The sequence below is a fragment of the Eulemur rufifrons genome, chromosome 29, assembly GCF_041146395.1.
Source record: "Eulemur rufifrons isolate Redbay chromosome 29, OSU_ERuf_1, whole genome shotgun sequence".
NCBI classification, from domain to species: domain Eukaryota; kingdom Metazoa; phylum Chordata; class Mammalia; order Primates; family Lemuridae; genus Eulemur; species Eulemur rufifrons.
In genome coordinates this window covers 88,589,226-88,613,469 of record NC_091011.1, presented here as the reverse complement: position 1 = coordinate 88,613,469, position 24,244 = coordinate 88,589,226, and the positions used below count along the sequence as shown (strand labels likewise).

Genomic DNA, 24,244 nt, shown 5'->3' with positions numbered 1-24,244 from the left:
TAAATTTTAGCAAGAGGTTGACAAAAAATACTGAAAATTGTTAACAAGATAATTTGAAGTACAATGAAATCTCCTCTACATGTATTAATATATTGTGCTGGGAGAGATTTGCTAGTCATGGTAGCACCTAGATGAAATTTATAAATAAATTGTGCATTTGTGTACTTTCAACTTTTTACCAATAAGGGTATAAAATTTTAAAAAAATGGCAGCCATAACTCAACAGGCTTTTACAGCTTTTTCTAATTTTAATTTTTTTAATTTTTTTTTTTGAGACAGAGTCTCACTCTGTTGCCCAGGCTAGAGTGAGTGCCGTGGCATCAGCCTAGCTCACAGCAACCTCAAACTCCTGAGCTCAAGCAATCCTCCTGTCTCAGCCTCCCGAGTAGCTGGGACTACAGGCATGCGCCACCATGCCCGGCTAATTTTTTTCTATATATATTTTTAGCTGTCCATATAATTTCTTTCTATTTTTAGTAGAGATGGGGTCTCGCTCTTGCTCAGGCTGGTCTCGAACTCCTGAGCTCAAACGATCCGCCCACCTCGGCCTCCCAGAGTGCTAGGATTACAGGCGTGAGCCACCGCGCCCGGCCAGCTTTTTCTAACCTATCAGAGTCTTAAGAACTGCCAGCAGGACCTACCTGACCAAGGAGGTTAGAGGGTTAAGAAGAAAAGAGAGAAAAACAAAATAACTAAATTTATTCATCCTCTGTAGAACATTTTCCCTGAAATAGAGTGTCCCTGGCACCTGGCCCAGCTTCCATAACCAAATAGGAAGGACCATTGCCTCCCTGTACTCACCAAACAACCCAAAGCTTTTAAACAGACCCTGAAACCAAATCAGAGTGACAGCAGTGGTGTGCCCGCCACACGTCCCAATTTTAAAATTTCCAGCTGCCACAGGAGAGGCTCTTGGGAGTGGCCGTCAGCTCTTGAGCCCGCTGCCACTGTCAGGAGGATGCTGGTCCTTTAAGAAGGAAGGGCTTTGCTGCCTCCAGGATGTCCAGCTTGGGGTCCAGAGAGCGGCCGAGCCCCTCCAACACCATGATGGCAAAAACAATTGAGGCAAAGTTGCTCTCAAGCTTTACCTGAAAGAGAAAAACAGTGGTTCTTCCTGAAATCAACTGATACAGAGACAAGTGACCTGGATGATCGTGTTGCTGCCCACTGTCGGCCTCCCTTGGACCTGTCCATGGGATTTTTACCATTTACCTGACGTTCTTTCCTCTACCCCATCATTTTCCCACCAACATCACCTACTCGCCTAACCTCCCATCTACTAGAAATATTCAGGAAAAATCTGGGGATACAGTATATACTTGTCTAGGTTGTGTCTGTGTGTATATGAATGAATGACTTAAAAATAAAAAAATATTTTTTCACAGACATCACAGAAGCTATAACTCCAAATAAGGGTCATTCTTCAAAATCTACACTAGCCATTTTATTTTATTTATTTTATTTTTTTTGAGACACAGTCTCGCTCTGTTGCCTGGGCTAGAGTGCCATGGCATCAGCCTAGCTCACAGCAACCTCAAACTCCTGTGCTCAAGCGATCCTCCTGCCTCAGCCTCCCAAGTAGCTGGGACTACAGGCATGCGCCACCATGCCCGGCTAATTTTTTCTTTTTTTTTTTTTTTTTTTTTTGAGACAGAGTCTCACTCTGTTGCCCAGGCTAGAGTGAGTGCCGTGGCGTCAGCCTAGCTCACAGCAACCTCAAACTCCTGGGCTCAAGAGATCCTCCTGCCTCAGCCTCCCGAGTAGCTGGGACTACAGGCATGCACCACCATGCCCGGCTAATTTTTTGTATATATATATTTTAGTTGTCCATATAATTTCTTTCTATTTTTAGTAGAGACAGGGTCTCACTCTTGCTCAGGTTAGTCTCGAACTCCTGACCTTGAGCGATCCACCCGCCTCAGCCTCCCAGAGTGCTAGGATTACAGGCGTGAGCCACCGCGCCCGGCCCTAATTTTTTCTATATATTTTTAATTGTCCAGCTAATTTCTTTCTATTTTTTAGTAGAGACAGGGTCTCACACCTGCTCAGGCTGGTCTCGAACTCCTGACCTTGAGCGATCCACCCGCCTCGGCCTCCCAGAGTGCTAGGATTACAGGCGTGAGCCACCTCGCCCGGCCTACAATAGCCTTTTTGAAAGACTACACACAACTGGCTGCTCAAAACAGGGCACAGCTTCCCCTTTGGAGCCAGGTTAATAGTGATAACAATTTATACAGATTATTCAATCAATCTTCAAAAGTACTATCATTATCTCCATTCTATAGAGGAAGAAGCGATGGCTCAAGGAGGTTAAATGACTTACTCAAGGCCACTAGGTGAGGAAGAATAAAGCCAAGATTTAAACCTAGAAGATCAGGAATCTGTTTTTCAAGTGAACAGAAAGTCAGGAAATGAAAGGTTGACTCGTGGGAAAATACTCTGTTAGAAATTGAAGAGTATTTGTCTCAGTGAAGGCCTGGAAGGTTGTCTAGGGGTCAGATGGGCAAGATGAGAAAGTTCTAGAGATCTGTTGCACAATAATGTGAATTTGGTGGATATCGCTGAACTCAGGAGAAAGCAGTATGTCCCCACCAGCTGCTTGTGGGGCTCTGGCCTGGACACAGGAAGGTGGACAGAGGGTTCTTGGCCCCCAGGCTCTGGTCAGGTTGGGGACCCAGGGCTCCCAAACTGCTGGGAATGCTTTCATTCTTAAGTTGGGTGGTGAGTTCTCCAGTGTGTATTAGATTCTTTTACCTCTATGTTATTGTCAAATACTTTATTAAAAATTTAAGTGCCACCCAAATAGACATTTCTCCAAAGAAGACATACAACTGGCAAGCAAGCATATGGAAAGATGTTCAACGTCGCTAGTAAGTAGAGAAATGCAATCTAAACTGCAATTGATATCACCTCACACCATTAGGATGGCCACAATGGGGAAAAAAACAGAAAATGACAGACGTTGCTGAGGATATGGAGAAACTGGCCCCCTTGTGCACAGTGTGGCTGCTGTGGAAAACGGTACGGAAGTGCCTCAAAAACTAAAAAGATACCAGCAATCTCACTTCTGGACATATATCCAAAAATCTGAAAGCAGGATCTTAAAGAGACATTTGTACTCCCATGTTCATTGCAGCATTAGTCACCACAGCCAAGAGGTAGCAGCAACCCAAATGTTCATCCACAGAATAATGAAGAAAACGTGGTACATACACACACTGCAACATCCTTCAGTCTTAAAAAAAGAAGGAAACCCTGTCACATGATACAACACAGATGAACCTTGACGACATTATGTTGAGTAAAATAAGCCAATCAGAAAAGGACAACATACTGTATGATTCCACTTACATGACCAGTAGTCAAAATCATGGAAACATAAAGTAGAATGGTGCTTAGCAGGAGCTGGGTGGAACGGGAAATGGGGAGTTGTTCTTCAATGGGTACACAGTTTTAGTCTCACAACATGAGAAAGTTCTAGAGATCTGTTGTGCAATAATGTGAATTTGGTGGACACCAGTTGAGCTCTGCACTTGGAGATGGTTAGGGGAATAAATTTTAGTATGTGTTTTTTACCACAATTAAAAATTTATAAATTTTTAAAATATTAAGTACCCAGTGAAGCGCTCAGAATGCAATAGCTACCCTAGGCCCTCTGACTACTCTTCCGAATTGTGACTAACAGCAGCAGCAGCAAACCTTCAAGGCCCTCTTAGCCACTGTGTCCCACACTAAGTGTGAGGAACAGATGTGCAGAGTGACAGCGCTGGAGGCAGGAGGACAGAGTGGGCTGAGCCTGTGGTGCTTGGTCCCCGTCCTGCCCCAGGCCACATGGCCACAGGCAAGCCGCCTGGCCTCTGGGCATTGGTGCCTGCCTCTGGGAATGTTGGGGGGATTAAATCAGATACTAATAAATGTTCTATACCTAATCTAGGTACCTTGGGGCAAACAAAGGGAACTCTCAGCACACTGCTGTGATTACTATTGTCATGGACACATCCAGCCCTGGTGGCAATCCTGGAGGCCTGGAGAGGCTTGTGCAGGTCAGCATTGCGGGGGAGGGAGTAGAGTGACTGAACTGATGTGACCTCATCCACCTGCTCTGCATCCTGTGCTCTAACGTACTGGAACAGCCAGGCAGGGGCCAGGACAGCCCTGCTGGGGCCTCTGAAAGCACCAGGACAAGAGGCACCTCCCTCCCTCTTCCGGGCAGGCCCCGTCCTGTCCTCTGGACTTTGACCCACTGGTCAAAGAGCAAAGTATCACTTACATTAATACCGAGCATCACTGACATGAACCAAGAAGGGAAAAGGCTTGTGATGTCTGAGTTAGACTGTTTTTATATTTTTAAATCCATTTTTCTCCATCACAGTATCACAGGCACTTAGACTGCATAAACTTGAGAGATACACAGACTAACCATGTTAGGAAGGAAAGGCCCTGCTGGGCCCATGTTGAGAAACAAAACCAGCATTCTTCATGCAGATGGCTCCTTACTAAAAACCCTTTCAAAACGTAGAGAAGACAAGCAGCTCCCGCCACCCTGTGCCCCGCCCTGCCCACCCCGCCTTCCCCAGCCCACCCCGACTCCCCTCACCTTGTGAGTCATCAGTAACTTAAACACGCTGGACAGGAGGCTGGAAACATGAAGCTGGAAAACAGCATGAAGCCCAGTGCAGACGTGAGCCTCCCAGAACCACCTCTTTCCCACCATGCACACGCTCCCAACACCCCCACCGCACACACAAGCACACATGCCAGCAGGCGGGAAGGGACTATCTGACAAAGTCCGGAAAGGACAACTCCCACTCAAGCCCAACTCCCACCTTGAGACTCAGGCACTGACACCTTGGAGGCCTGTCTACCCTATCCCTGCAGCAACCACTGAAAATCACGTCTGGACACACTAGATCAGCAGTGCCAGGGTGTCAGTGGCCACTCCTTGTTCTGACCCACTCCTGCTGATGTGGGCATGAACTTGGGAGAAAACAGTCATGTTTCTTAGAAGTGTGTGTAAAATACAGAGTCGTTTAGATGTGGGTTAGGTCTAAATGAGGGACATGAGCATTGAGCACATCCTCGGAGACCACAGTCCTCCCTCCATCCATGCTTGGCCGTCTCCGAAGACCAGATACCCTGGATAAAGGTCACTGCCATGGCAACCACCCCAGGAGAGCCTAGCCAAGGAGCCCCTCCTGAGACCCAGGAACTTCACTGGGCCCCATCATACCTGGAAGATGTGGGGTGTTCTTTATCTGCCTTAAAACTCACACCCCCTTGAGACCTCTCCCCCTAGAGAAGTCCCCCTTAGACCTGGGATTTGCTCTGTCCAAGGGCAAGGGCAGTGCATACTCCAGGACCCCTGCCCCTCAAGCAACCTACCCACCTTCTCCAGGGTGATGGTGTTCTTCCTGGCCTGGGTCACCAGCGTGGCCATCTCAGCTTTGAACCCCTCCACGTCCCTGCACTCGCTGGCCCGAGCATGATGCAAGATGAGCTCGGCCACCCTTTGGCCCTGGAAGAAACAAAGGAAAAGTGACTTGGTGGAGTCGAGTGAGCATAAAAAAACTGGAAGCTCTGCCCAGACTTCTTCCACATCTTAGTAGCTTCCACCCTAATTTTCCACCATCCTGCTTTTGGCTCTTCCTCTTGGGGCTGTGCCCTTTTTCCTTTCCGCAAACCTGTACAGAGGAACACCTCCAGCTCCCATAGTGCACCTCGGTGTTTGACCCTGGCCCAGGGCACACTTGCAAACCAGCTTCAGGCTCCAGCCTTGGGTTTGCCTCTTCAGAAGCCTTGGGAGCAGGGACTCCCCTGAATTTTGCCCTTTTTTTTTTTTTTACACCAGCTCTCTTTTCCCCAGGGTCTTTCCTGCTGGATAATTCTTAGCCAGCCGGCCAGAGGATCCCACCATGGTCACCCTTGATTTTGCACTTTAACTTGACTCAGTAGAGGCTCTGCTGAATCCCTTTTCTCTAAATTATAATTCTCAACCACAGAGCCCCTCAGAACCATGGGGGAGGTTTGAAAAACTGCTCACATCCTCCACCCCAGAGACTCCAGTGTGCCTCGCCCCCTGGAGAAGCAGCTCTCCAGGCTGCTGCATCTCGCCAGCCTGGCATCTCGCAGCAAACAGCGCAGACTGGGGCAGCCACTGTCCAGTCAGGAAGTCAGTGTCCCCGGTGCCCGTTTGCTGGAGGAGGAGAAACTAGCAATGCGCAGCAGCATTTGGAAAGGAGGCATCTCTTCCCCCCCGGTCCCAAACCACGAGCTGCTCGGTGCTGGCCTGAGTCAGGCTCCAGCCCCTTCTCACAGCAGATCCCATGGGGTGGCTTCGTTTCCTCTCCTGTCCCCACTCCTCTCACTTCCAGCAGGAGTTTGGCCAAGGTGGGTATTTGCCAGAATGGCCGGATTGAGGAGCCCACATCTAGACAAAGGCAGCTCCCCAGGGCGTAAAAGATGCACCCCCGTCTGCCATGATCCCAGTGGGTCTGACCTGCCCCATCACCACAGCCAAGAAAACCGCGCGGAAATTCCTCAGGTCAGCAGCCTGCAGCTCCGCCACGATGCCGGCGTCCAGCAGCACCAGGCGCAGCGGCCGCAGGGCTGGCACCATGGCCACCGCCAGCGTGTCGCAGACATCCACCTGCTGCAGCCGCGCCTCCTGGCTCAAGGAGAGACTGTCGGCGCCCTGGACCAGGATGTTCCCGGGGTGGAGGTCAGCGTGCACAAAGTTATCCACAAATATCTGGAAAGACATCCCACTGCTCACCACCAGGTCAACCCTCACTTCCCCAGCACCACCAGGCCACCCGCAGAAAAAGTGCCAGGGTGAGAGTAAGCTCCCAGTGATCTATTATAACAGTAAAGAGGTGTACATTGTATAAAGCTCATTGTTGTTGGATGTCATCAGTTCAGAGTTTGTATAGGGACATGGTAAGTTGAAGTTTTCAAGAGTAAAATTATTTTCACTCATCCCCAGCCTTGGTCATTCTCTCTGGACAACCCCCTGCCACCTATCCTCTCAGGGTGACACCTACACCTCCTTCACGTCCCAGCTGAGAGGGAGCCACTTCCTGAATGAAGCCCTGGGTTAGCACAGGCCCCTCCTAAACGTGCCTTTGGTACCTGAACTTCCCCTGCACACCATTTGCTGATTGCCTGTTTTCCCACTGAACAGCAGTTCCACGAACACTGCGCTCTCGTCAGCGTTGCTCTCCACTGCAAACCCAGCACTTGCGTCAATGCCTGGCATGTGGCAGGTGCTCGGTAAATACTTGCTGACCAAATGACTAAAGTAGCATTTAACATATGATGTCGTCTTGGCTGTTTGTCTAAACTACAGGTAGCCTGGGCAGCAGTGGGTCGTGCTCACTGCTCTTCCCATAGCACCGGCCACCAAGAAAGGGCTTAACACTGCGGTCCCCAACCCTTGGGCCATGGACCGTTAGGGATTGGGCCACAGAGCTCCACCACCCCACATTTTCCCCCCCCACCAGTTCGTGGAAAAATTGTCTTCCATGAAACTGGTCCCTGGTGCCAAAAAGTTTGGGGACCACTGGCTTAACTGACACTCTGGACGTAGGAGCACTTTTGCAGGCACAGCGCTCTTTAGAGCAGACTTTCTCCCTGTGGCAGCTTGCTGCTAGGCTTGCCCTCCCGCCCAGACCCCAAGCAGGTCCCAGCCAAGTGCCAGCCTGAGTGTCACTCCTGCCCCCGACTGAGCTCACCATCTTCAGAAGCATGTTGATCCCCAGCCGTGCAATCTTCTTCTTCAAGTCCATGGGAATCCCTGCCTGCTGGTAACTGGACACAGGCACGCTCTCCTGTAGGGAAGGCCAGAGAGAGGACAGCTTTCCCCTGGCCAGCAGCTGGCTGCCGGCTCCTCACCCCATGGGGTACATGGCGCTGCCTTCCTGCAGACTGGGAAATAACCCAGACCTTCACCCTTCTCAGAGCCCCTGATCAGTCCGTCAGCCACAAGCTGATCTGAATGTATTTACAATTCCTTTCAGTTCTCAAAGGACAAGAAGTCCCGGAGGTTTATTAGAAAGGAAACCCATCAACTCTGGACTGACAGAGCTAGCTTCTGGTCGGAAACCAGCCAACAGGGATGGGAATGAGCTCTGTGGCCTTGAGCAGGAAAATGGAAAGGAAAGAAGAGAAGAAAGGGGAGCTAGTGAATGCAAATAAGGTTGTATATGGCTTAGTTCAGCAGTCCCCAACCTTTCTGGACCAGGGACCAGTTTCCATGGGGTGGGGGAGGCAGAGCTCAGGAGGTGATGCGAGTGACAGGGAGCAGCTGTAAATATACAGATGATGAAGGCCGGTTCCTGACAGGCTGGGGGCCACTACTCATCCTTGGCCCAGGGGTTGGGGACCACAGGCTTAGTTTAACTGTCAAAGCAACCCATGGAGACATATCTTGGTATCGCTAATTAACAAATAAAAGAACCAAGGTCTGGAGAGTTTACTAACTTGCTCAACGTCACACAGCTAGGTACAGTGGTGGTTCATGTCATTTCCCTGAATCTCATATCACCATCTCTAAAGAGGAGGCTGGACTAGGGCACAGCTTAGCAAACGCCACAAATGCTGTGGAGCACACTCTGTGCCAAACGCATCTCACATTCAATGTGTCATTTACTGCTGGGACAATCCTATGAGGCAGGAACCGTTGCCTCTGTCTCTTAGGTCACCTGCCAATAAGACGGCAGAGCAGATTTCCAAATCTAGGAAGTCTGAGGCCATGTCTAGCGCTCTCAGCCACCTTGCTGCACTGCCTCCCCTCCTGCCACTGTGTCCCAGCTCCCCACAGCGTTACAGACAGGAATCTCTCCAGACTAAGCCTCCTGTGGGCTGTGAGCAAAGGCACAGTCAAGGAAGCCGCCAGGCTTACTTCATATGTTTCCACCAAGACATCCCTGGTGACAAAAGGACGCAGAGGGGTGGGGAATTTGACAGCCTTCACGTTCTGGAAGTTGCGCTGGAAGTGTTCTAGATTCCGAGCTTCATAACGCAGATCGATCTACAGAGAAACGGAGAGAAAGGGTGAGGGTTAGTCTGGGCACAGGGACAGCAACACTGGACAGGCCAAGCAGCTAGCAAGTCAGGAGACTCACCCTGCCTTTCCCACCCATTTTCCCCACAGAACTCGCCAAGAAACTTGGAAGAAGATATTCAGTGGCTCAACGCTGCCCCCAAAGCCCAGGATCTCCGCATGAACTCCCTGAAGCTACAGACAGCAGGTGCCCTGGCAGGGTTGGGGCCACGCTGCTTCTATGCCATCCTTCCCTGCCCACCCACCCACTTCTCACCAGTCAATGAATCCCCTTCCTGTCGCCCAGGGATTTGACTTCCATGACCCAGCCTCTGGCACGACCCAGCCTCTGGCACTCTCCTTCCTTAGGGTCACCCTGCTATAGCCACTTCCTATACCCCAGCACCCACGCTGCCACCACTACACTCGCCAGCTCAAAGGCCCAGCCCCATTTTCCCCTCCATTTACCTCTTTGATGCCGGCATCTGGGGCTGGCGCCACCACTGACCCTGCTCTTCCTGAACCCTCTTCTCTTACGCTGGCCGTGGCTCTCCAGGCCCCCATGCCTCTCTAACTGGCCCGTGGCAGTGGTCTCCTGGCCCCCCTGAGGCCGATGCCCTCCCCGCTCCTGACCTCCACCGCGCCCCCTGATCTCCAGGCCAGACCTCAAGGCCAGTCTCCAGACTGACATATTCCACATCTGCACGTCACCCCATGGGATCCTAGACACTCTTATTTTTTTTTTTTTTTTTGAGGCAGACTCTCACTCTGTTGCCCGGGCTAGAGTGCCATGGCATCAGCCTAGCTCACAGCAACCTCAAACTCCTGCGCTCAAGCGATCCTCCTGCCTCAGCCTCCTGAGTAGCTGGGACTACAGGCATGTGCCACCATGCCCAGCTAATTTTTTTATATATATATTTCAGTTGTCCAGCTAATTTCTTTCTATTTTTTTAGTAGAGACGGGGTCTCGCTCTTGCTCAGGCTGGTCTTGAACTCCTGAGCTCAAATGATCCACCCGCCTCAGCCTCCCAGAGTGGTACGATTACAGGCGTGAGCCACTGCGCCCGGCCGACACTCTTAAACTCTATGTCTGAACGGACTTTCCCTTCACCACCCCATGTACTCAGTCACCACAAGTCCCTAGATCACACCTTCTCGCTTCCCCTCCATGAGGCAGCCCCTCCCCTGCTGCTCCCAAGGTACATACTCTCACCTGAGTCACCTGAGCCCAAAAGAGGTACCTAAGGTGGGTCCCTGTCCCCATCTTCCCTCTCTCCCATCCATCTGCCTACACAGGGAAGGCTGCAGCCTTTAGGATGGCATCCAGGTGGGTCAGGATTTGGCCCCTGCTTCTCTCTCCAGGTCCGTCTCAGGTGGCACCTTCCCCTTCCTCACCACCCATGACTCCAGCCTCACCCAATATCCCAGACTGTCTGATGCCCCTGCTCTCCTCTGCCTTCTGTACACCCTCTGACTGGAATGTTCTTCCCCCGTTTGGTCCAACTGCAAACACCAGTCACCTTTCAATACTCAGCTCAAGCCTAGGGAACCTTTGCCCTCAGGGTAAGGGTGCACTGTCCTCTTCTGAGCCCCAGCTGAAACCACCCGAACCTGTGGGGACTCCTGATCACACCTTATTTGCAAGTATTTACATATTAGCCCCCTCTGTCCACTCTATACAGTCCTCCCTTGCTATCCCCAGGGGATTGGTTCTAGGACCTCCCTTGGATACCAAACCCTGATGTAAAATGGTGTAGCATTTGTATATCACCTACGCATATACTCCAGTATACTTAAATTGTCTGTAGATTACTTATAATAATACAGGGTAAGTGCTATGTAAATAGTTGTTATACTGCATTGTTTAGGGAATGACAAGTCTGTACCTGCTCAGTACAGATGCAACCATCATAGGCCTAACTGCATTTTCTTTTCTTTTTTTTTTTTTTTTTTTTTTTTTGAGATGGGGTCTCACTCTGTCACTCTGGCTAGAGTGCAGTGGCATCATCATAGCTCATTGTAACCTCAAACTACAGGGCTCAAGTGATCTTCCTGCCTCAGCCTCCCGAGTAGCTGGGACTACTGGACTCGCTACTACGCCCAGCTAATTTCTTCTATTTTTTGTAGAGATAGGGTCTTGTTCTTAATCAGGCTGGTCTTGAACTCCTGGCCTCAAGTGATTCTCCTGTCTCAGCCTCCCAGAGTGCTAGGATTATAGGCATGAGCCACTGCACCCAGCCCCTAACTGCATTTTCTTTTTTTTCTTTTTAAGACAAAGTCTCACTCTGTTGCCCAGGCTAGAGTGCCGTGGCGTCAGCTTAGCTCACAGCAACCTCAAACTCCTGGGCTCAAGCGATCCTACTGCCTCAGCCTCCCAAGTAGCTGGGACTACAGGCATGCACCCCCATGAGGTTGCTGTGAGCTAGGCTGACGGCACTCTAGCCTGGGCAACAGAGTGAGACTCTGTCTTAAAAAAAAAAAAAAAAAAGGAAAATTAGGTAGGCATGGTGGTGAGTGCCAGTAATCCCAATGACTCGGGAGGCTGAGGCAGGAAGATCGCTTGAGCCCTATAGTGTGAGGTTGCAGTGAGCTATGATGATGCCACTGCACTCTAGCCAGGACAACAGAGCAAGACTGTCACACACACAAAAAAGAGAGAGACCCTAAGAGATCCTCACCTCTTCCACCATGGGAGGACACAGTGAAAAGACAGCTGTCTATGAACCAAGGAGCAGGCCCTCACTATAGACACCAAATCTTCTGATGCCTTGATCTTGGACTTCTCAGCCTCCAGAACTGTGAGAAATAAATGTCTGTTGTTTATAAACTACCCAGTTTATGGTATTTCATTATAGCAGCCAGAACAGAACAGCCAGAACAGACTAAGAGACTTGCTGAACATTAAAATGAATCCCTAGGACTTAAAACCTTAAATCAGAGGATCTAAATGAAGACTTGGCACGTTGCTTCTGCAAACCTGCCAATTCCTGCACTATCCAAACAGGGAGCCAGTGCAAATGCCTACTCAGAGTCTCGACCAACCCCAACTGTGTTTACCATGTCTGGCCACTTATACAAATGTCCCAAGTGAACAGGGAGGAGGTCCTTGTCTACTCAGCCCTGGAAACAAAGCAAAACAAAGTAACAGAGTGTGACTTTGCTAATTATTCTCCTCACCCTGGAGTTCAGTCATTGACTGTGGCAGAAAAAATGCTGTATGTTCCACCAGAATCATGTCTTTTTTCTTACCAGGCACAAAGGGAGACTGCATTTCCTAAGCTCCCTCACAGTTACTTTGTGCCCATGTGACTAACGATCAGTCGATTGAGAAGAAGTAACGTTCACCCCTTCCAGGCCTGGCGGCAAAATCTCTTATGTGATCCTTTCTCTCTATTCCACACTGAGCCCAGATGACACATGTTGAAGAAGGCAGTGCCAAACCTGGGAGGAAACTGGGTCCCTGAAACTATGGAGCAGAGCTCCCTCTCTCTCCCTCAGTTCACCTGCATGGAACTTGGATATAAGCAAGACATAACCTCACCACATTAAGCCACTGATATCTGGGTGTTGTTTTATCAGTGAGCGTTACCTACCCTGACTAAAACATCACGCTAGCCATGACACACTGGGAAATCACTCATTCACTCAGCATTTATTAACCAGCTGTTAATGGCAAGAACTATGTTAGGTGCTATTTACAGCTGAGGGAAGGAGAATTTACCTGTTGGATCATGAGCTTCTCAAATTCCTTCACAATCTCGGGCAAGCTAAGCCACTTGATTCCTGGCAAAAGTCCAAGGACTCGGCTGCCAATCTTCATCAGCAGCAGGTCCATATGCACCTGAGAGAGCAGGCCAGGGTGCAACACCTGCCAGAAAGAGCAACAGTGAGACAGGAGGGGCAATCAGACAGGACACATTTGACACAGCCAGGGCTGGGTCCCACCATCAGAGGAGCCAGGGGGCTTCTCATCAGAGGAAAGAGGATGCTCGTTCCTCTACCCCCAGGGGCAGTAAACTCCAAATCCTCCTCCTTTTCCTCTATCAGACGATTCATACCACCACTCCTTCAAGCCAAGAAACAAAACAGCTTGCATGTAACAGACACTCAGATATCAGTCAAGCAAACAGAAATAAATAGAAGGCAATGAGGGGGTAACTTGCATGCGGGTTTCTGATCTGGGAAAGCCCAGTGGGGAGGTGAGGTGCGAGCTATCTGTTAGAGATACACTTACTTTCACTGCCACAGGGATGAGGTGATCTGGCTTAGGGCAGTGGCCAGGGACCTGAGACACCCCAGCATTTGATCCAACCAAGTCAGCTTTAGGGAGGAGCAGCCTTTCTAGAAATAACTGGTCAGCAAGATTTCCGGGGAGTCCAAAGAGCTCTCTTAGCCCTCTGACTGCCGCAGCTTCCGAGGAAGGCTGCAGCCAGGAGGCCCCGCCAAGCCTCTGGATGCTGTCCTTCTCCAGGAAGGTAGTGCTGGCATATGCTTTGTACACTTGGGCCACGCAGCCTGAACCCACAGGTTCCTGGTTCTCAAAGGTGAGAACGCTCCCCCAGTCCTCCCCAAATGCCTGCTGCAGGAAGTGCTCAGTGTGAGTCCAAGGGTGGGGGGTCACTCGGACATGCAGCTTGGAGAACTGGGCACAGAAAGCCTCCGAAAAGAGATCTCGCCGGGTGCTGGCCCATTGGCCCAGTTTGATGTACGTCGGACCTGAGGTCTCAGTGGCTTTCAGAAGCAGGCGGAGCCAGAGGGTGGAGACGCTGGGAGCCAGGTAGGTCAGGGGGTAGAGTAGGAGAAGGGGGAAGAATTTCAACAAGAGGACACCGGCCCGGAGCCAGATGCGGAGATGCAGGAAGACGCAGCCTAGCGGCCCTGCTTGGGAGAACCTCTCCACTGGCCTGCTTTCAGCAGGGTCACTCCAGCGGACCCTGTGCCGACACAAGCTGTCAGGGGCCCCCTCGTCAATGTCCCCATAGGCTGAGATGAGTTTGGGTAAAGTACCCAGCAGAAGCCAACAGAGTCTGGCATTTCGAGAGCACCCCAAGGGTCTTAGAAGGCCGAGTTCCTTTCTGAGTTCAAAACCCCTTAGGTGCGACAAGCAGAGCCTGACAGACAAGCGCCAGGGCGTCACCATCCTCCCCAGAGCCCCACGGCCCAGGCTGCCTGCCCTCGGCTCAAGGGGCACCCATCCGGGCAGACGCTTTGGGCAACGCTGAGCCGCACCCTGAGACTAGACCTCCGCGCGCAGCCTAGGCCTAGCCCCGACCCTGCAGCGCCGCCGAGGCCACCCCGGGGCCGCGGGGCGCTGCCATGTTGTCGGTCTCCACGCCCGCCCCCTCCCGGCTCCTCGCCCGACCCCGCTGCGCCGGAGGGGGAGCTCAGAGCCGAACCCACTGCGGAGCGGGCGCGGCCAGGGCGGACGCCCCGAGCGAGGCGGCGCGCGAACGGAAGCAGGGCCGGCGGCCGCAGATAACCGCGCGCCCCGCCGCCGGCGCGAAACTGCGAGGGTGGCCGGGCGCGCGCCGAGGGCCGAAGCGCAGGCCTGGGCTGGGGCGCCGGGCGCCGGGCGGACCGGGGGAGGGACAGGTGCGGGCCGAGCCGGGGCGCGAGCCGGGGTCGAGGCGCTGGGCCAGCGCGGCCGCGTCTTCCGGGAGCGCCCGCCCGCTTGCTCGTTCCGGACCCGCCCCTTAAAGGGGACGCGGCCCCAACGTCCGCCCAGACTCCCTGCGCGTGGGTCCCGGGTCCGAGAAGTAGATTTAACACAACACCCAAGAGCTCCCTCCGTGTCGTCCCCACACTCCACCGTCCCCCGCGTCCATTTCTCCACTGATTTCTTCGTGGCTTTCATTATTACAAAGAGCTTGGAAGCGATGAGTCCTGAACACAGGTCCGCTTTGAAGGCGGGGTGGGGTGGTGCTGGCAAATCTCTCTGTTGAGCCTCAGTAACAAATATTGAACTAGGGATCGTGCTGGCCCCAGGGACGTGGATACACACATACTGCCTTACAGGCTACTCACGCCACGAGGGGACCTAACGGGAACACATAAATGTACAATTTCAAAGTGTGGCGCGAAGTCATGGAAGAAGTGAAAATTAGGGGGCACCCATAGGATGGGGCTACCTGGAGAGGAAGGGGAGGCCAGGGAAGGCCTTGAGGCAGGAGGCCAGAAGAATAAACCCTATAATAGGAAGGAGTTTGGTGTGAGCTTTTGGAGAATAGGTGTCTGTAACCTCGAAGAACCAAAGGGAGGTCACATGGCCCTGGTGACCAATAGGAGAGAGGTGGAACTTGGGAATCAGCCAACCGAAGGGACCAATGGCCTTCGTCCTCAGCCATCTTCTCTGTCCTTGGGATTTGTGAGTCTGCCTGCCTGGGGCACCAGGGTCACCTCTGCGTGTCAACAGCCTTTATCTCCTTGTGAGTGAGAGACTTCCACAGAAGTCTGGCCAAGGGTGGGTCTGCGGCATCACAAGTAGAAGGGCCTGTAGCGCGACAGAGGCAAGGACAGTCCCGTGCCCATGGTTCCCACAGCTGGAAATGTGACGGCCACTGGCAGCCCAAACTGTGGGATGCGAGTTGCTGCTACAGACAGGAATGGGGAGTGGCCAATGGCTCCTCCTGCCTTGTTAACTAACAATCCACTCGCCATTTCCTAAAGATGCTGCACACCCCTTTGCAGTTCCCCGAGCAGAAGTCATATCTGCCACCACTGGTTTGAAATATGGCCAGCCATTAACTGTCTCCTTCCCTAACCTCCTCCTGATTTATTTACCCACTCGAACTCAAAGGTGTGTAGAATATTCTTGTATGTCTCTGATTCACCAAATGGCTTACTGAGACTTAATTTGAAACCAGGGGCCTTGGATTCTAGCCCCTGATTAGTGATCCCAGGCAAGTCTCTCTAGACCTCTGTTTCTCCTTAAGCGAAATGGGGCGTGGGGGAGTTCAAGTAAAGCTATTCAAGTTCAGCTAAAGGCTCTAGGAATCCTCTGGATTTGCATTTATGATTCGGGGAGGTAGTATGTTTAATAGTAGCTAAGAACACAAATTCTGGAGCTGAATAAGCCTGGCTTCAATTTCTGGTTCTGTGTAACCTTGCCCTTGGGGACAAGTTACTTAACCTCTCTGAGCTTCCCATTTGTAAAATGAAAGTGAGAATTGTACCCACCCCTCAAGGGTGTTGTAAGGAGTAAGCCAGATGTATGTGATGTGCTTAGCACCATGATTCGATAAATGGTAGCAACTGTTGTCATTTATAGTATCTAGATAAGGATGGTTCTGTTTCTCTTAGTACTTCATAAGACAGGCATATTTTCACAAATTTGGAAGGTACACCGTGGAAGGTCTGATTTAAAATAAGGCCTTTGTGGCATTGTAGAAATTTATCTGGAGTGGTGGCTGTCAAACTTTAGCATCCGTCAGAGTCACTGGGAGGGCTGGCCCCACCCCACCCCAGTTTCTGATGCTGTAGGTCTGGGATGGGGCCCAAGAATTTGCATCTCTAACAGGTTCCCATGTGGTACTGATGCTGCTCATCTGGGGAAAAGAGTTTGAAAACCATTGACCTTATGGATAGTGGTGATGGCGAATACAGTGGTGCTGATGGAGATGGTGGTGATGGTAGTGACGGTGGTTATGGGTAGTGGTGGCGGTAATGTGGTGGTAGTAGTGATGGTGGTGGTGGTGGTAGTGAAGATGTAACACTGCAAAGAGCTATAGTCAGCTCCCAAGCAAGTGAAGTTGAGGGATTACTGAGGTCCATGTCAATTAGGAGAGTGCTGTCATACATATTAAGTCACCATGGACAGCAAAAACAAACAGTCATATGAAATATGAACCCTAAATCAAAAGTTGTAAGGGCAGCCTTTAAAAATCACAGGTGTTGGCTTGCCGTCCAGGTACTTCTCACGTGGGTAACTTTTTTTTTTTTTTTTTTAGAGATAGGGTCTTGCTCTGTTGCCCAGGCTGCAGTGCAGTGGTGTGATCATAGCTCACTGCAACCACTAACTCCTAGGCTCAAGCCGTCCTCCTGTCTCAGCCTCCCAACAGTACTGGGACTATAGGCCTCACATGGGTAACTATATGTAGTCCCTTTCAGGATTATAACAGCAGGAATGGATATATTTAGAATGATTAACCAATTAAGAGACTGAATAGACAAAGGGACAATGGCCAGACCATATATGACAACAGAATTGTGACTCACACAACCTCTGCAGTAACCAGTCCAGGAAGCCAATAGGCCCAGAACATCAGGACCACAAGCTGCCCTAATTTTCACCCCCACTCCAACTCAGGACTAACCCAAGAAAGCTAAGCATCCTCTCCAAACCAATCCCACAAGATGCCCCCACCTCCAGTTTCCCTTGCCAACAATTTTCAGTTACAGCCCATCTGAAACCTTTCCTTTTTTCTATAGAAACCTTTCCCACCGGCCTTTGAGTCTCCCCTCGTGTCTGACTCTGCCAAATGCAAGTGATCGGGGCCGACTTCCTTGCCATAGAAAGCCTCTGTCTTTCCTCATTTGAGTGGTCTTCATTGATTTCCACAGCATCTTCTCAACAGCGGAAAGCCGGCTAATGTTTAATAGTTTCCGGTGTTTGGAAATGTTCCTGCTGGTGTTGTTAACTCTAGTCCCACTAGGTGGCACTACTCACTTGTGAAGTGCAACTAAAGCTGCCCCAGGGCTCCCAAGCACGGCTGGGAAGAGGACCGAAGGGAAAAGATGCAAAGGCCCAGCTGGCCGTGTTTCTCTCTTAAAGGGAACCATCTCCCATGTAACACTGTTACACAGCAAATGCGATGCAGGACAGGTACTAATTCAAGTACCCTAGGGAAGGAGGTGGAGGTGGGGAATTGGCCGGCTCCTGGCTTCTCAGCCTCTGTAGTTTTGACATTCTGGACAGGATAAATCTTTCTTGTATGTGTCTGTGTGGAGCAGGAGGCTGGCTTGTGCACTGTAGGATGTTCAGCAGCATCTCTGGCCTCTACCTACTTAACGCCAGAAACACTCCCTGTCTTAGTCCATTCAGGCGGCTATAACACAACACCATAAACTGGGTGGCTTATAAACAGCAAACATTTATTTGTCACAGTTCTGGAGGCTGGACAGTCCAAGATCAAGGGGCCAGCATCGTTGGGTTCTTGTGAGAGCCTGCTTCTGGGATGCAGGTTCCCAACTTCTCAGGGTAGCCTCACATGGTGGAAAGAGGGCCAGAGAGCTCTCTGGGGCCTCTTTTATAAGGGCACTAATCCCATTTGTGAGGGCTCCACCCATGTCTTAATCACCTCCTAAAGGCTCCAACTCCTAATTCCATCACTTTGGAGGTTAGGATTTCTCCTCTTCCTTCTCCTCTTCCTCCTCCACCTCCTCCTTCTCCTCTTCCTTGTCCTTCTCTTCTTCTTTCTTCTCCATAGGATTATCAGGAGGATCAAAAGTTTGAGAAGCGCTGGCCCGACCCTATCCCCAGGTCCTGCTTGGTACACGTGGCCTACAATTCCCTCCTAAGACAGTTGGACCCTGGCATGAATATTTTGACCCTGGGCCACCGACTCGCATCTACTCCCCAAGCCGGATATTTCAGAAATAATATTGAAAGGAGAAATATCAGAAATAATATTGAAACAAAACAAAAAAAGCCCCACAAAAAATAAAAATAATAAGAAAGAAAGGAATAATACTGAAAGATGGAGCAAAGGGAGAGGGCTGTCGTGGGCACGTGCCTTGCTATAACGCCACCCCCTGCCTGGGCTAGGCTGCCCACTGGCCTCTCCCTTGTTGCTTTTCACTCTTTAGTTGCATTGTACTCCATTACTTCTCCTCCTGAGAATTCTTCCTCCTCTGGTTCCCACCTTCTAATTATCTAGATGGGTTGCTCCAGACACCCTTCTCGCAGTGCCATGGCATTGGCACTACCAAGGTGCAACACCTCTGCTAACCCAGCGTGGCCAGGGCAAGTCCCTTCCCCTCCTTCTGCCTGGGGACTTGGGTGTGTTCATCTCTGAGTCCACTTCCTGCTGTGACACGCTATGCCCCCACCATGCAGTGTGCAGCTCTGCAGCTCCTGGGCCCTGTAACTTCTCTGTTCTAAAGCCTGACCGGTGGTCACAGCTGCTCAGCTGTGATGGTGTTGTCCTGGGGTTAGAGTGCCTGGGCTCATCTCAGCTCTGGCACTCACTCACGGTGGCCTTGGGCAAGGTAGCCAACCTCTTTCTGGTTGTTTCTTCACCTGTAAAAGTGGCTAGTATTAGAACCTACCTACTAAGTAATCTCTGTAAAGCATGAACGCTAACTGGCACGTACTCAGGAAAATGTAGAGTGAGGATGAGAACAGGCAGCTTCTTGGTGCTTTGTCCCCCTCCCTGAGAAGGCTGGTCCTGGGAGAACCTGAGAGCCCATCAGCCTCATCTCCTGGGATCGCCACAGGGAGAGCTGACTCTCCCAATGTCACACTGCCAGCGAGGGCAGTCAGTCGTCCATCACCTGGCTTGCCTTTGGAGATGTAAGAAGTGGTCAGATATTAGGGCTTCCAGAAAAAGGTTCCCCCAAGGAGGGTGTGGCCTCTGAGAGACAATGTGGTGAGGTACAGTCATTTAAAGGTGAGGAGTCTAGCCAGGGCAAAAGAGCCAGACTCTGTCTCCAAAAAATAAAAAAAAAATAAAGGTGAAGAGGCTGAGATCTGGCTAGGGTAGGTTCCGGTAGGGGAGGGCAGGCTGGCAGGCGTTGAGGCCACAGGCACAGTGCCCAGCCCACAGCCTTGTGAGATTAAAGTCTTTGATGAGGATTCTTACCCCTCTCTTCCCCCTGAGTCTGAAGAGATTGTCCTGCTGGGCCAGGAAATAGGCAGCGAAGACCCTCAGAAGCAAGATATGGGAGACTTGCAACCTGAGCATAGACTCAGAGCTGGCCTGACTGTCCTGTTCTGTTCTGTCCTGGGGTCACAGTGACCACAAAGAGCTATAGCTGCTTACACACAGAAATCCATGCCTCTAGAAAGTATGCAAATCGCTACATCCTTATTCCTGTCCTTAACGTTCAACTGGATCGGAATAGAAGGAATAGAAAAGAATGTAAGCATAGAGGGTATTTGGCATTGTGGGCTTAATATTTGAGAATTGCCTAATGGTGAATGCCCTGGAAAGTCCATGACTTTGTTCTTTGCTTTTTGTCATAAATTCACTTATCCTTATAAAGTTATGAACACTTTAATTTTTTGTAAAAAAAAAAAAAAAATGACCCTCCAAAATAAGCTAGGGGCATGGAAGTGAAACAGAAATGATTTTTCGCCCCAAATTATATGTTACGGTGCTATTTGCCAATTCAGAAATTCTCGGGTATTTCCGGTGGTGCCCTGACAAACAGCATCTGTGGCAATAAACAAAAACTGTTTGCTCCAGGGCACCCCCTAGGGGGCCCCAACAGCTACCCAGCTGCCCGTCCCAGCAAAAGCAGTAGAAGGCTTGAGAGAGCATCCCAAGAGAAGGGAGAGAGGGGACAGAGTCATCTCTGCCTAAGATCAGCTCTGCGCAGTCGGGAGAGGAAGAAGGAGCCCTGGGGCCTCAGTCTGGGATCTGCACACCCCTTCTCCTGGGTGGCCTCCACTCCCCCTCCTCCCATCCCACTCCCGTCCCACACCTCCTGGATTACATCTGATTGGGACCAAGAACAAACCAAGCCTGGGTTTGAGGTTTGGTTGGGATGCTTGGCTTGGTTCTGTTTCCTTGGAGGGAGGCAGCCGGGTGGTTGTCGTGGGAATGGCAGGAACTGGCATCCAGCTGTCTAGAGGCAGGGAGAATGGGCTGAGGAAGGGCCCAGAGATGGAATGAGAAAGGCAGAGGAAAGGAGTGGGGTGCCTACAAAAGACTACACAGGGAGCCCCCACTGCTCTCCAAGATGGCTCCAGGGCCTTTGAGTCCCTGCATTTGGTCTCCAGATAGAAGGGGTGCAGGGGAGCTTCAGCCAACGATGTATCAAGGTAAGGCTTAACTTTTCTCTGCCCTAACGTAAGTTCTTTCCTTGCTCTACCTCGCAGGCCTGAGCATAGATAAATGATAAATGATTCTTCTCCCCATGCCAGTCTTCTACATAATCAATCAATAACCAAACCTCTTGTCCATCATCCACTGTGTGTATACCTTTCACCTATGCGCTGGCGGGCAGGTGACAAGGAAATAGAAGAGGGATACTGCCAGCCAAGAGGTCGAGAAGGAAGGGGAGCTGGATCTCAAAGGGACAGAACAGATGCTCAGTCAACGTTTAGCATCCAAAAGGAATTTCAGTGGAAATGGAGCCATTTGAGGAAGCTGTCTGAAGGCTCTTTGTCATGCTCTAACCCCCCCATCCTGATGGGGCTGGCCTTGCCCCACCCCTCAGTTCTTCCCGCTTCCCTTGGCTTATAGCTGAGCTGAAGCAAGTTCTCTGTTGCCTGCCAGGCTCTGGCAGAAGGTCCTAGACCTAGGAGAGGTCGGGCAGAGGGGAAATCCAGCTCTGACGAGAGAGAAGAACAACTGCCAGCTTCCCCTTCCCCAACCCTGACACGCCCTGTGTTCACGGCAGAATAGAAAGAGGAGTTCAGGAAAAGAATGACAAAGAGGAGATAGCAGTGTGTCTTCCCTGTGGGCCAGGCACAGGATCAAACCCTCTGCTTGCTTGTCTCATTGGATCCCCACAACAGCACTATTGGGGGTTATAACCCTTGCCATTCCCACCCTACAGATGGAGATACTGGGATTCTGTGGCGATGCAAACTGCTCCAAAGCTGGACTTGGCCATCCTGTCCCTGGCCTGCACTCTTCAACATGACACTGCAGAAAGAGGAGGGAAAGGAAGGAGAAATGTTTTGCAGAGGCCCATGGCTGCTCCATGTGGGAGAAGCAGGATTGAAGACTCAAAAGAAAAATCAACCTTGTCCCCTTCCTCTTACCCTCACTCTTCCTGACTTGAGGCCAAGCCCTACCTTCTACCTCAGCCCTCATTTTCCAACATGGAGAGAAGTGAGGACAGACAGGGAGGGCAGGGAATGAATGTGTAGTTGGAGTGGTCGGTGTCAGGAGCTGGGGAAGAGGGGCCCCCCCGAGTTGGTCGTCCAGGGCCCAGTGCACAACACCCACTTTGGAGGGCTACCCTGGGCCACCCAGCCTTCTGGAACCAGGAAAACTCCAGGGAGCCAGCAAGGGCAGGGCCACGCAGGGAAGGAGAAGAGGGGCTCATGTGTGCAATGCCTGTCATGGTGACAGAGCCATAGGGTGACCCAGTGATGGGAGCAGCCAGCTCTGAGAAGCAGGGGTGGGGGCAGTGGGGGGAACTGTGAGAGGCAGGGTGGGGTAGAAACTTGCAAATCACAGACCCCAGCATCATTCATCCTTCCTGACCCAAGGAACTGAGGCAGGGGTATTTTCCTAAAACAAGTTAATGCCCGAACTCAGAGATAAAGGAGCAGCATACTGTGGCCTAGGAGTCGTCACTAAGGGGCTCCCTAGCCTCCTCTCTGTCACGGCCACCTAAGATGTGAATATCAGGGAAGCCACTGGGCTGTTTTGTGCATTGGGTTGGGGGAGGCAGCCAGCTGGGCTCTCAGCTCCTTTGTTCTCCTTGCATTTTGCCAGTTTGCTTTCTTATACCCTGTGGCCTTGGGAGTAATTAACCCTCAAGAAGCCAAGTCTTGGATCTTTATTTAGAAAGTGAAAACTTATGGAATGATATTTCAGCAAACAAAACAAAAATTTAAATGTTTACATCTTACACTTTTAAAAAATGCTTTCACCCTGCAAAAATTTGTGTTCTGAAAGTTTACTATGCTTAGTTGAAACGAGTATGTCATGAGGAGTTTCAGGAGCTCAGCAAGCCCTAGAAAAGCTTCAAAGAGCTTCTAGAATGAGTAAAATCTTCTGCTGAGGAGAGACACAGCTTTTTTCCTATGACTTTGAATAAGTCCCTCAAATCTCAGGTCCCCAGTCAATAGGGACTAAGTAGTATCCAACTTTCCCATCACATGTAATCTTTTATTTTTCTCACTTTCCTTCTTACCTTTTTTCTCTCTTGTGCACACCCCTTCTGTGGATTTGTAAGGCTACGCCTCTCTGCTCTTTTTTTCCTCTTGCCTAAGCTTTAGGCCTCTCTGCTGTCCCCAGGAGCACAGCTCAGCCCTTTGGGAGGTTCCTGAGCCAAAGACAAGGATGGCTTTCCTCCAGGACAGAGATTGCCTTGGAGCCTGCCCCCTACACCCACAAGGCCTCTCTCCCTTTCATCAGGGCATTTCTCTGCTCCAGAACATTCCGTGGTCCCCCATTGCCCTCAGCATAAAATCCAAAACCTATCAAGGCCTCTTGAAGCCGGGGCAGGCCTGCCTGTCCGACCCGACCCGATTCACCACCACTCAGCTGTTCCGCAAGTACCTAACCTCTCCTTCCCTCTGCTCCTGGCTCTTCCCTCCACTCAGAACTGCCTTCCTCTCCTCCACCTCTCCACATCTATTCCATATCCGCCCAATCTAAGCTCCAGGGAACCTCTTCCAATGCCCCCTGCCTGTATTCACGACTCCCTTCCCTGCAGCCCAAGGCGTTTTCATGGGGACTTCCATGTGGCAGTCCAAAGTCATGTCATCTAATTGTGTGTCCTGTGTCAGTGGGGCAGCGGGCACTATGAAGTCATTTCTCCTCATGGAAGCTCTTCCTGACCACCCCTGCCCTGCCCGGTTTGGGAGCCCTTCTGCGGGGTGCTTGGCTGCTGGGCCCTTCCCAGCCCTCAGTCCTCTTCACTCTCATCGCCTGTCTTATGACTGTCATGACCCCTGCCAGACGGCAAGCTGCGTGGGGGTAGGGGGGTGCCGGACTCGTTGCCTGGGGTGCCCGGGGTGCCAGCCCAGTCCTGTAAGTGTGTTAAGCGCCTGGAGTAAAGCAGGGCAGGGAATGTGGACGCCACCTCGGTGGCATCTATGTCCAGGACCCAGGCCCGGCCTGGGTGCAATGGAGCATGGCACGCGGTGGTCTTCAGCACAGAAAGGGTTAAGCCCCCTCCCCCTAACCCCCAAAAGGCGAGGGGGCGAGTCCGGCAGAAGGTCCTGTTTACCGTGGCTCCTCGCGGCGGCCGGGCCCTGGGAGAGGGGTTGCCGTGGCAACCGGCCGGGCGCCCGCCAGCTGCGGATTAGCTCACTGGAGCCGGGGCGGGATGGGTCGGGAGGAGGGGGCGCGCGTCACG

The 24,244-nt window shown here is 51.3% G+C and overlaps 1 protein-coding gene across 2 annotated transcripts; it reads right to left on the bottom strand.

The window, feature by feature from the left end:
- Positions 1-601: 601 nt before the first annotated feature.
- ADCK2 (aarF domain containing kinase 2) lies at positions 602-14,605 on the bottom strand. Of its 2 annotated transcripts, XM_069462720.1 has the most exons (9): positions 13,275-14,605; positions 12,762-12,908; positions 8,900-9,028; positions 7,731-7,826; positions 6,497-6,748; positions 6,074-6,193; positions 5,387-5,515; positions 4,598-4,651; positions 602-1,088 (listed from the first exon to the last, which is right to left on the bottom strand). In XM_069462720.1, exons 1-9 carry the CDS (start codon positions 14,178-14,180, stop codon positions 951-953), a joined length of 1,971 nt encoding a protein of 656 aa, XP_069318821.1. In that variant the 5' UTR covers positions 14,181-14,605; the 3' UTR covers positions 602-950. The 2 variants fall into 2 exon arrangements, with proteins under 2 accessions (XP_069318821.1, XP_069318822.1); XM_069462721.1 differs by lacking the exon at positions 6,074-6,193 and having other exon boundaries at positions 604-1,088.
- Positions 14,606-24,244: the final 9,639 nt, after the last annotated feature.